Below are 13,532 nucleotides of genomic sequence, written 5' to 3'. Positions count from 1 at the left end.
GTATGTTTCGTTGGCTCGACCGATTCGTTTTGGACGACGGAAAAAATTCTTTCCGGAATTTTTTCTTTTCTTTGCACGCGCAAACAATTCGTTTGCAAAAAGAACCTGCGCGCGCGTGTGACGCGCGTTTTGCGAACGGAACGAGAAAAGAACATCTTCGCACGGCCATGCCCATACGTGCGTGCGTGTATGACGTACGTTGCGCGGCGTCGTCGTCGGGTTTCTTCGGAGGCGTAGGCGTCGGGGGGGGGGGGGCGGGGGGGGGGGGGGGAGGGGGCGGGGGGGTTGCGGAGGCGTAGGCGTGGGGGGGGACTGGCGGGGGGGGGGCTATAAAAGCTGAGCGCTTTGCCACCGTCGGCCATCACTTGTCTGACTCGAATCTTTTCGCGGTCACCGATCACTTTACGCCACCGCCGACCAACCTGCGGACCGCTATCGCCGCGCACTCATTTAAATCGCACCGGCGAACGTCCCCGGTCACGCCGCAGCAACTCTCCGAGCTCCACGTTACACGGTACGCCCGGACGAACGTATATAGCGGTAAATTCACATCTAAAAATGGTTTTATTTCAACTGTTTTTCTCTTCCCCCTCCCTCTCAGTTCGTCCTATCCGCCGTCCTTGGCCTCGATCATCGCGCGCACGGAAACAAGAGATTAATAATTTCAAATGTTGCGCACATGTTTTTGTGTGCACACAGGTCAGGTCCGCGAACGCGGTGCATCGCTGTTAACGGACCGGTCCACCACTGTCCGGCGGAAGTCGCGCGGTTTCTAACCAGGAAACGACCAGAGGACCCGTTCGCTCGACATGCGTACCCTGTTGCTGTTGGCCGTGTTCATGTTGTGCGCGTGCATCGTCACCGCTCAGGTGAACTTTACGCCGACGTGGGGCCAGGGCAAGAGGAACGCGCCGGCATCCGTGCAGGCCACGGACGAGTGCAAGTCAATGGATACGCTCATTTACATCTACAAGCTGGTCCAGGTGAACTATTTCGTTGTTTCGCGTAAACGCACGCGCACGCGAACACCTCGCAGGTCGATGTCGTACAGCGATCAGGACTAGAACGGCAGTAGAGGGCCGGGGCCACGAGGGTCAACTTCCCAGGGATCGGTTAAGAGAACGTCACACCCGCATGTGTTGTCTCCGTCTGCAATACGTACAACATAGCTGATTTGAGTTCAGTGATTCAAATGTAACAATTTTTAAGCGTGTTATGAGTAATGTAACATTTAAAGAAACATCATAACTCGCTAAAAAAATTAAAATATCGGAAAAAACCGACCAACAAAACACAGGCCCGTGTCTTCCCTTAAAGTTTGATTATAAATAAGTTTACTCTAATATTAAAGCTAACATCACTACATTTGAATCACTGAACGCAAATTTGCTATGTTGTACATATGTCAGACGGAAACAACTCACAACGTCCTCTTAAGCAACCGTTATAACTCGTACAGAATCGATCGATTCCAGATAAGTGCTCGGTACACGTGCAACATCTTGGTCGCGGTGTAAATTCAAAATATTACGTTTATCGAACTGGGGTAGTATCGCGTACCGAAATGTTTCGTCCGCTTACACGTTTTGTTTACGTGTTTTTGCCTGTGCATCTGCGTACATCTTATGCGTTTATAGCAAACACGATTTCTTTCTTGTCCCTCGTCTCTCGGTTCATCTCATTACCACCCCGTCGACCGTGTACATTCCGGCTATAATTGTGTCTACAGCGTGCGCGTCTTCCGAGGAGAACACTTCTCCGTGATCTGATTTCTCTCTGTTCGAGGTGTTTAGGTGTTTATGCGCGTCCTCGACTTCTTATAGGCGCTTAATCCCTTATCGTTCCAACCGTCATTCAAAATTTTGCTTACAACAGTCAAACAATGATATATTTACTATACACTAGGCGTGTGCGTCATTTAAAAATATGTACGCAACAGCGTATATCGCATTTAACGAGTTGTTTCCCGAAGAAATGCTGGTACACGAGTTGTGTCCCTAAAAGTGAGGTAAATTTAAATTGATATTTTACACAGGGATATAATATGTTTTTTCGTAGATTGAAATAAAAATGTTTTTATAAATTCAAATCCAGAAATGTGTAGTGATAAGGTGTGCGTAGAGCTACAAAGATTGTCATTGTACATCTACAATCGTTATTATTTACTTACTCATACTTTTTTAGATATTATTATTTTTTCAAATACTATCAATTATTATTATAAATTAACAAAACAACTTTTATTCTTGTGTAAAATGTTGTATACATAATATATGGGTAATATTTTAATTGAAAAATGTATCAATTTGTGATTTTTCGGAATATAATTCGTGTAACCCGAAAAAATACACCGGGCACAATTCCGTATTTAGGGCACAATTCGTTTGTATATATATGGATGTGTCGTTCTATTCGAAGCGATTCAAAAAGTCATTCAAAAACAACACTTTGATTAATTATATTTTTAAGGAAGATCTTGTAATTATTTTCTAGAACATTATGTTTGTGTTATTTGTTCTTTTTACTTTTCTGACTACAGCTTAATATTTTTGAATTTTCGATTTCAATATGCGCACTTAATTTATTTTTTAGAAAAAAAGTGTATAAATATTCAGTAATTATTTTTTTTTAAAGTTTTAATAATTTTACATCAAACGCGCCCACAGATATTTTTATCTACTTTTCTTTTTCTGTGCTTTTTAAAATTCTCTAGTTTCTTGTAATTTAACTATGTCAGTATCATTCGTATTCGTGATATCGATTAAACCATCTAGAAAATATTTCATTTACACAGTCTGTTTCTATCGGTGATCAGTTGTATCGGTTGTGGGCCAATTATTATCGGGTATAAAAAATTTGAATCGCGAAAATATGCTACTTATTCATACGTAAAAAGGCAATAAAATTCATAGAACATAAAGCGAATTAGTTTTATAAGGTAAGATATTAGAAAAAAAATTATTTAAAGCCCCGTAATTGGGTACTCTTAAATACAAAGACTGTTATCGAATCCATACCGGTCGTCACAAGTATAACAGTAAGCATCACGAAATATTTTTAAAATATAATTAATTTTTAACCCCCGTCCAAATTATAATAATCCGACACGTGAAATGGACGAACTTCGAAAAAAAAATTTAATTATATTTTTACATAATTATGCATATTATACTGCTTATCGCGTTTATCAACTGGTATTTATATCGTTACGGTTTGACTAAAACAAACAAGCGATTGTAAAACCGTCGCCTCGCACACGTTGAGATATTATATTATATTATATGTTGATATTTTTTCATTTTAATCTGCTGCTTGAAATATTTTTGGTAAACACTAAATCGTTTTAATTAAGTTATTTTATTTCTGCAGTTGCCATTATGCGATTTAAGCAAATTATTCGCGAATAATCCAAACTAAAATAATTATTTCTGAAAAAAGTCGTGAAAGAAAAAAATATAACATTATTATGATCGAATACAATTTTCCTTGATATCGCTATTCTAGCATTTAAGCATTCGGTTAGTTTTCACAAGTTTTAACTGTCAAGCTTTGTTTAACATTATACACGCTGAACGTATAACTAGAGTATATCGTCAATCCACTAGATATTTTACGCTTAGGTAAACGTTTGTTGCTATTTTTCTTGTATTATTTATTTTTGTAGATGCTGAAGTATAACATGATAAGATTTCGATAAAAAGTTTAAATATTTTTGATTTTTATTCAAGTTATGATTTATAATTTAAATTAACTTTAAATAAAATAAAATAAATATTTTTAATAAGCTTAACATAATAATGCACAAAAAATCCCATTATATGAGAGCCCTAATTTTTTTTAAGATTAACCTCCTAACCCTCTTCCTCAATCTAAAAAAAAAAATCCGGCTTCAAGAATACGCAGTACAACTAAACAATAAAATAATAATCATTTATATTCGTGGAGGTTTTGTACTTCTGTTATTGAACGTGAAATAACAGTAATTTAAGCGTAGAAATATGTTTCACACGGAACAAAACCATTCATGCGTCAATTCGTAGTAAAGTGTCCGTTTTTATTTGGTTTTAAAGAGAATAACATTACCTGCGACGTGGCGTTTTATTTTTTCAGTTGATAAAAATGAACTCAAGATTATTCGTACGTTAATTTTTATAAAATTTGAAGTTTTTTTGTTTAGTTTTATAAAAATATTGAAAACTAGATTTGATTAATTATATATTATTTGTTGTCGTTATGAGTACTTAATAATTTATTGCATATTGTTATAAAAATTAAAAATAGTTAATGTATATTTCTTCACCTCCATCCTGGAAGATACCAGGTTTTGTGCCGACTTTTACACCCATCACTCTATTCCGCATCCGAAAAGAAGTCACTGCGACGGTTTCCAGCATCACCCAATAGCCATCCACAGCTTTCACGCTCGATTTACACTTTTGTTTGTTTTATCGTTTCCACAGAACGAAGCCCAACGGATCGCGATGTGCGAACGGATGTCCACGTCTTGAACATATGCGACGGATGGAGATCGACGACCATATTAACATGATGGGCCGACCGTCGATCGCCCAACATGCACAACTATGACGAGATCCACGTATAATATATCTATATTCTATTCGTGTTACATTTTATTTATTTAATTATTATTTTTTTTTTCGATAATAGTCGCAATTAAATTATATCAATTACACACGTACACGTTCTACTTTAAAATTATGTACACACCGAACATCCACGGTTGAGTGTTTGATTTCCATATTCGTTTTATTTAGATAATATTTAGTTGTATTCATTAACATTATTATTATTATACGCATTTGCTTTCTCGATTCAAACCATCTCGTTTATAATTACACATCGCTATAGTACGTTTTATTGACTTTAATAAAATATAATGCAAGCAACACCGGTGTACTCGTAAACAATACATTGGTACGAATTATATTTAATAACCATTTAAATTATCCATTTATCTATCGCGGTCGGTCGTTAGGACAAGTCCTAGCTAAACGTACGTATGGTATAATGCACATCGGCTGATACGCGTGACATGCACGTATTTTAGTAGTACGGTGATAATTATTACGATATTCCACCGATAGCATCAAACACCATATAACATATGCATCGATTACCGCACGGTTGCAGCAGGGCTGGTCTTGACCGATATAACGATATTTTTTAAATTCAAAGGGTCAGTTACTTCCGGTTTAAATTCAAAAGGTACATTACCTTCAGCCTTAGGCGTACGCACGGGAGATGCCGGGTGTGCCCGGGCACCTTCCAAAACGTTCTAAACGGGGCCCTACAATTTAAGTCTCGGACTACAAAGGGCCCGTATTTTAACTGATTTGGCTCAAATTAAATATAATTTATTCTAAATCATTTGGTAAAAAGTAAGCGATGTTTCACAATAGGAACAATAAAACAAAATGTCCTACATTTTCGTGCAAAGATTTTTTATGATAATATAACATCTACAATTGACTGTAAAATTACAACATGATTTAAGCTATCCGAGAAAAAATGTTCTTTGGGATTAATATACCACAATATTCAATATAAAATTAAAGTTATGTTTATTTCATTATTTATACATTATGATTTATTAAATATATCTACGCGTTTTGTTAAGATAGGGCCCAAAAGTATTGTCAGCAACCCTTGACATACAAGTCTGTGCATGCCTATGCCCCCAGCTTAAGTTCATGGCTTACTATATATTTTAAGCGGTGGCAGGGGACATGTATCAATGGCGCCGGAAATCGTAGGTGAAGAAAGATAAATTTTGGTGTAGGAAAAAGGTGTACATCAACTGTGCCAATAAGTGTTATTCGAATGTAATATAATGTTGTATGTGAATTGCGCCAATCTATTCCTACATACATATATATATATAAACGCGTATAATACTATTACCACTGATTTTAGAACTTACAGATCAGCAGTGTTGTACCTTTGGTAATAAATGTGTTTATGTTGTTGTGCTCGTAGATACGTTTGAAAACAATTATTTTTATCATAATATTATTTTATTATATGAAGATAGAATAAAACGTGGATAAATATTATATGTTTGTAAGATAAATTTACAGTATTGTTCAGTACAATTCCAAGTGTTGTACGTGTAGTCGTGGCTCGTGCTTAAATTTATGACGGAAATAGTTTTAAGTGAACATGGTAAAGAAATGGTCATTTACCAAAATTATAAATTATCTTTTAAATAACTAACCTACCTATATACCTTTTCAGTATGGTTAAAGATTCTCCGACGCCTTTTTATGTATACCTATTTTATATCGGCGCAATAGATGTATATTATACAGATAGTGTCCCAAATCTGGCGTATTATATGAACACCAATAGCAGTGATGTCTAAAACGCATCGAATCCTGAGGGATTTTTTTGAGAACGAGGGAGTGTGATAGAATTCTGTATCCATTCCTTCAGTGTATTATACTGGTGTAATATCTTATACTGTAGTAAAATGAGTTTGATCACATGCAGCAATTTGTTGAATTTATTGACTGAAAAATTTATAATACTCGAACGATGTATAATTTAACTAATTTATATGTTATCATTTATATGTATCACATTGGTTTATAAATACCTAAATCAGTAATTATTCAATTCAACATATTAAAAAAAATAAATTACTTTCTAGGGGTAAATGTAAACATTCATACATCTAACCCAGAACCCAAAACTGTTTGAACTCTGATGCGATTATCGAAAAATTATTTTCTTGGTGAGCCTAAAAAAATAAGTATTAGGTACGATATGATATTGGCTGTAAGAAAATCATTGAGCAAATGAATGAGTATATGAGTGAATGATATGTAAATATTATTTAGTTAATAATAAGAATAATGAGTGCGGATTACGTATTGGATTAAAAAACGTGCATTAAATATAGAAAATAATATTACAACATTAATATTATACTACTCATATTCATTTAAGGAGCGTAAAATTTTCATATGATTTCGTTCATGCAAAAATTGGGTTGTGAAATTTAATATATTATAAAATCTATTGTAACTTATCCTAATGAGCCGTATGCAATGATTGCAGTCGACGTACACTTACCAGACAGTCTAACAAATTAGGTTAACCTAATTATACCGCACAATTCGGATAATCAAAAGCAATGATATAATAATTAAATTTTGGTTTTACCATTAACTAGGATTTTCAAGAAAAAGCAGACATCAATTTTTATAGAACTTGTTTCGGAACCTTAAAAAAAGACGAGACTACATTGCCTTGAAGCATTGGTTCTCAACCGGGGTGACATGTCACCCAAGGGTGACATGGACACAGTGTAGGGGTGATACGAAATCTCCACAGGAAAAGGAAAAAAATTAGAAAAAAATTAATTTTAATAAAACCATATTATTACCACAACAGTCATGTAAATATCATACCTTTAAGTTTACATCTTTATATTATTTAGATCCAATGAATATGTGCAGTATTGTAATTAACGCAAAATCGATGTATTATCGATTTTTTTATCGACTTAACCGGGGTCGTTAGTTATTTTACAGTCGTTAGATATGTAGTATTATTATTATATACAAATAAAACAAATAAGTATAAAAATTTTTAAAAAATTTTCTCTTTTTTTTTTTTTTTAATTTTAAGTATAAACTTTATAATATCAATGTTTATTGAACAATGCATCTCAATAAATTGAAGGTGTTCTACTGTTTTCTTCTGTTATTATTCTTCTGTTTTTATTGTTTTTGTTATTTCAAGAATTATTCTAAAATACACAGTTAAGATTATTTATTATTTTGATGTTAGGGTGACGCGGTGTTTAATTCTAGTGGCTAAAGGTGACATGAATGAAAAAAGGATAAGAATCACTGCCTTGAAGTGTTTGCCTAATTTATAACTCGACATTGCGTATATCATCTTCAAGTGTACAAGTTTTTAATTACAAATGAATCGTTTTATGATTTCTAAAATACACATATTACGTGTATGCTGTACGACATGTGCATTGGACAAGATTAAAGAAAATACGAATAATATGATATCACTTCGATTTATTTTCTTATACTAATAAAAAAAAGTATTACAATAATAATGCTGTTTGAGCGATTATTAAATTATAAACCAAATAAATATGGAGTGATTAATGATTTATTGTTGTTGTAATAAAATGAATAATTTTTAGCCGAAATATTCATTATGTATCATAACAAGTGTAGTATAGAAGATAATATTACAATATTTTACTCGATAGCGAATAAATAATATTATTTCCAATATGAAATCTGAACACTGCAATTTATTTTGAGACATTTCGGAAGTTGTGCGTGCATGATTTTACCCATTCATTTAATACCTACAGTGGTACGTAAATAATGTCTGCCGAACACGACTATTGGACATACCCACATTTTACGCGGACAGCATTTATGGATACTTGTTTGGAACAACGCAAACAAACGTTGTGTACAACGGAAATTCTACAGCGCATTAGTTTCTCATTTATTTATTCTGCACAGGGAAGATGGACCGAATGCTTTTGGTTTAGGCAGCTTTTATTCTCAGAGACAGCTCAGGGAGGATTCGAACCTAACCGGGGTGGCACACGCGTCAGTACTATCACGGTTATTCCGCTTGGCCATCCCGTATCCTTGACAATATTATAATAATGTAGTTAACATTTTTAATTTTAAAACTATTTGCGTTTCATTGCCGAAATAGTTCACACTAAAGAGACAACTCGTTTTATTTTACATAATTATTACAAGTTACACGATTAAGTATTAAATGTATAACTCCTGCCTCGCACAGCAGAATTCGGATGTGCCCCTTTATATATTAATACACTGGCACCTGGTACACGACGTAGCTTGATTTTGTAATACACCGTATATTATATGTACGTTCAGTGCGCAAACAAGGGGGTGTTTTAGGTGTCTGGACACCCTCCTTGAATTTCATGAACAAATTCTGAAATGTATCATCAATTATCGTGAAAATAAACATGTTATTACAACCAGAGGCTGATTTACGCATAGGCAACCTAGGCACGTGCCTAGGGCGCAACATGTTTCGGGGGCGCCGCAGATTTTTAATATATTGTATTTCTAATTTTATTAATAATTTATAATATATAATAATAAATTATAGTTTAACAATCTATGTTTTATATGAGCTTAGCCATAGATAAAACCGTTCAAACGACAAAAAAAACCCAGTGTGGCAAGGACGCAAGGTATGCACATCAAATATAAGAATATAATTCTAGAAATCAAATGTTACGTTTTTGACAATAATAAGAATAATAAATAATAATAGCCACCGCTACGATCGCGACGCCGTCGACGCCGCGCCGTGACATTTACTCAGATAAGAGAAAACCGATTACTATAAAATACTAATATACCTATTACCTACGTACTTAAATGAGTTGTACATTATTACATTACCGATTATTTTTGAAATTGTGAATTTTGTGGCAATTGATGTTTATCAACCATCGTGCGTACATTTTAAACATCAAAGATGTCAAGTAAAAAAAGTGGTCATTAATTTAAAAAAATACGATAAGCAAAGTTTGCCAAACATCAAGATATGATAAATAAAACTAGAAAACTTAATGGGATTTTATGCAACGTATGTATAAATTACAAAAACCCTCTTCTCTTAATTTGTATACTTAATAATAAGTGATCTTTAATTATTAGTTATTTCTTATTAATTATTACTATTAATTTTTTTCACTCTTCTCTATTATAAACATTGTAACTTATAATTTTATTAGAATATAGTTCACAAAAGTATTGAGCAGTCTAAAACTGAAAACGAAGATGAAAAAAATTTGGTTGAAGACAGTTCTAACTCGATTACTATGACATCAGTATCCAAGGATTCCAAGTTATGTGCAAAAAAATTAATATTAATGCGATCCGATCTAGGTTATCTGGTTATGAAACTTATAATTTAATGAAAATATTTATATGTTTAAAAAAAAAACAAAAATCACACCAAACAAAAACTACAGGAAATTGTGTAGGTACGTTCGTTGTTCATACACGCGTGCCGTAGATCACATAAAGTTATACTTTTATGCGTAAAATTTTATATACTTTATATTATTCTACGCACCCTCGTCTAATAATCATAAAAATAGAAATATTGTTTTATATTAATGTTAATATTTATGTAAATAATAATAAAATATTATATTTTATTTTGTACATTATAATATAGAAATAAGAATATGTGTTTTGCTTATACATTTTTTTATAAATCTACACTAGTAACAAAATAGGGTAATAATATGTACGTATAGTTAAATGGATCTGTCGTGGTTAAAATGGGGGTAATTGGGGCGATGCCACCGCGGGTAACCAAATTTTGAATGAAAAACTATTATTTAATGTATAAACCCACCCAAAAAATTTATATCCTGGCTACGTGCCTGATCGGCGTTCATAATAATTTCGAGACGGCAGTGGATACTATAATAATGACTTTCAGAATGAATTAATTTAGGTACATTATTTAACAAAGGCTATGTGTAAATTAAATATTAATAATAATGTGAGTAGGTCATATGATCCAAAAATAACTTATTTTAAACAAATAAAGGAGCTTCCACCTTTACCCGTGACGGTTTTTATTACTAAATTTATTACAACAAAAATATAAAATGTTTAGGTTGATTCATGTGATGTACGAGTAAATGCCAATGAAATAAATAAATATAATTGTAACAGTTTGATGAAAGTACAAGATGAGAATTTAATAGAAGAAGTTATGCATTTTCCAACAGATCTAGCAGATTGGTCACGTACTGCGAGTTTTATACAATTTTGCGCAGTACATGGGATAGATCAAAATAACAACGACGATTTTATTGAATCAAAAAATCAATATTCATTAGATAATGTAAGATATTGTAATAAATCCATGTTTTTTTCAAAATTACCAAATGGTGATCAAACTCCACGTTCATGGCTTGTTTACTCTCGTAAATTAGGAAAAGTTTTCTGCGCACCGTGTTGGCTATTTAAAAATGAATTTTCCAATTTAGCTAATTGTGGATTTAATGATTGGAAAAATGCGCATATACGTTTTAAAGAACATGAAGGGTCGTTAAATCACAAAACATGTTTACTAAAATTGAAACATTTAGGACAAGAAAAAGGAAGAATAGACTCTAAGTTATTTATTCAAATTGACCATGAAAAAATGTATTGGAGAAAAGTTTTAGAGAGAGTAGTATCTGTAATTAAAACGTTAGCTTCACGTGGACTACCATTCAGAGGACAAGAAGAAATTTTTGGATCACCTAAAAATGGAAATTACATGATGCTTCTTGAATTGTTATCCGAATTTGACCCTTTCTTAGCTCAACACATTTCGAAATATGGTCATTCTGGTAGTGGTTCTACTTCATATCTATCATCAACAATTTGTGAAGAAATTATTAATTTAATGGTCAAAAAAGTTAAAGAAGTAATCATAAATGATATTAAAAAACGTAAATATTACTCAATATTTATTGACTCTACGCCTGATATAACACATTCTGACCAACTTGCTTTTATACTTCGCTATGTCAGCAATGAAGGTGTACCGATCGAACGATTTTTAGAATTCATACCAAAAGTTGGACATAAATCTTTGGAAATAGCCGAAACAGTCATTAAGACAATCGAAAATTTAAAATTAAATGTATCAGATTGTCGTGGACAATCATACGACACAGCAAAAAATATGACAGGTTGTTATAATGGCCTTCAAGCAGGATAAAAAATATAAATTCTTTGGCATTTTATATTCCATGCGCAGCTCATTCACTTAATCTTGTTGGTACGGATGGAGTTGAATGTTGTAATGAAGCAGCTACATTTTTTGGACTAATGCAAAACATCTATGTATTTTTTTCAAGCAGTAGTCATAGATGGGATATCCTCAATAATATGGGGTCGAAATCACATACATTAAAAGCACTTTCGAATACGAGATGGTCATCAAGAGATTCTGCTTGCCTGAGTTTAAATGAAAATTGGTCTGCTGTTGTAGCTACATTAACTTATATAATGGATGATCACACTGAAAATAATATAACTAGAAATGAAGCAAAAGGACTAATAAATAAAATGAGTTCATTAGAAACTACAACTACGTCAGTTTTTTACTTAGTCGATTAAACACTACGAGTAAGAAGTTACAAAATGTTAATATTGATTATTTGGACGTTCTTCAATTATATGATAGTTTAATTAAATTAATAGAGCACACTCGTAAAAATTTTGATGATTTTGAAACAGAAGCATTAGCAAAAGCAGTTAATAAAGATTACAAAATAAATACTACAAGAAAAAAAAAAAAAAGAACGATTTTTCACGATGAATCTGAATCTGAAGAATAGATTTATCGGCACGAGACAATTTTAAAATACATACATTTTTTCCTATCATAAATAAATTGCTTCGAGAATTAGAAACTAGACGACATGCATATGATATTTTCTATAAACCATTTATATTTTTAACACGACTTAAGGAATTAGACAATCAAGAAATCAGAAAATCAGTTAAATTCCTGCAAAACATTTATATAAATGATGTAGAATTTAACGACTTTATAAATGAAGTTTTACATTTAAAAGCTCACATCAATTTAAGTTCTATCGGAGAAAAACACAATCTGCTTAGACTTCAAAAATTTCTATATGAAAAAGACCTAACAAATATTTATCCAAACATAGAAATAGTACTACGTATTTTTACATCCACAGCTGTTACAAATTGCTCAGCAGAAAGATCGTTTTCATGCTTAAAAAGAGTAAAAAATTACTTACGTTCCACCCTGACCCAACAAAAGTTCAATTCACTTGCAATTCTCAATATTGAAAATCAAATAACTCGTCAGTTATCATATGATGAAATCATAGATAATTTTGCTAAAGATAAATCAAGACGCAAAATGATTTAATTATACACCAATTTAATTATATTATTACTTACTGACTTATTATTTTATAATTGTTTTAATTGGTATGTGTATCAATATACAAAATACAATTGTTATAAAGTTACAGTTTTTATTTTATTGGTTATTAAAATATTTTGTGAAAAATAAAAGATAAGTGTTTGAATGTGATTATATCAATGTATTTTTATTTTTTGTGGGTTACGAGGCGCCAGTCTTAGAATCCGTCTAGGGGCGGAAAAATAGTAAGTCCGCCCCTGATTACAACCGTGAAAACTAATACAATGAAACCTCTATTAATGGACACCTCTCAATAGTGGATCCTTCCCAATAGTGGAAACTTCTAAATTCCCCGGCAAAAACGTATGCACATAATAGGAGTTATACCTCTTAATAGTGGACAATCCTGATAGTGGACGTGGATACAATAAACGGGTACTAAATTAAAAATTACCTCTCATAAATGGACACAATACATGAACATATCGAAAACGATTTTTAAGTAATAAAAATACTATATTTATCTGTTATACATTCGTCCATAAATTATCTTATCTTAA

At 32.6% G+C, this 13,532-nt stretch overlaps 2 protein-coding genes across 3 annotated transcripts; both read left to right on the top strand.

Moving 5' to 3' along the window:
• The first annotated feature begins 349 nt into the window (after positions 1-349).
• On the top strand, positions 350-4,909 carry LOC112692404 (adipokinetic prohormone type 1-like). Of its 2 annotated transcripts, none has more exons than XM_025567072.1 (3): positions 350-514; positions 700-983; positions 4,461-4,909. In XM_025567072.1, the coding sequence occupies exons 2-3, from the start codon at positions 810-812 to the stop codon at positions 4,506-4,508; spliced, it is 222 nt and encodes a 73-aa protein (XP_025422857.1). In that variant the 5' UTR covers positions 350-514; positions 700-809; the 3' UTR covers positions 4,509-4,909. The 2 variants fall into 2 exon arrangements, with proteins under 2 accessions (XP_025422857.1, XP_025422856.1); XM_025567071.1 differs by having other exon boundaries at positions 350-540.
• A 5,436-nt stretch (positions 4,910-10,345) lies between these two features.
• LOC112692461 (zinc finger MYM-type protein 1-like) lies at positions 10,346-12,409 on the top strand. Its single transcript, XM_025567138.1, has 4 exons — positions 10,346-10,351; positions 10,690-11,758; positions 11,827-12,163; positions 12,256-12,409. Exons 1-4 carry the CDS (start codon positions 10,346-10,348, stop codon positions 12,407-12,409), a joined length of 1,566 nt encoding a protein of 521 aa, XP_025422923.1.
• Positions 12,410-13,532: the final 1,123 nt, after the last annotated feature.

This window comes from Sipha flava, unplaced genomic scaffold (assembly GCF_003268045.1).
Source record: "Sipha flava isolate LNK unplaced genomic scaffold, YSA_version1 73_pilon_pilon, whole genome shotgun sequence".
NCBI classification, from domain to species: Eukaryota; Metazoa; Arthropoda; class Insecta; order Hemiptera; family Aphididae; genus Sipha; species Sipha flava.
This window is presented reverse-complemented; position numbering and strand designations above follow the sequence as displayed.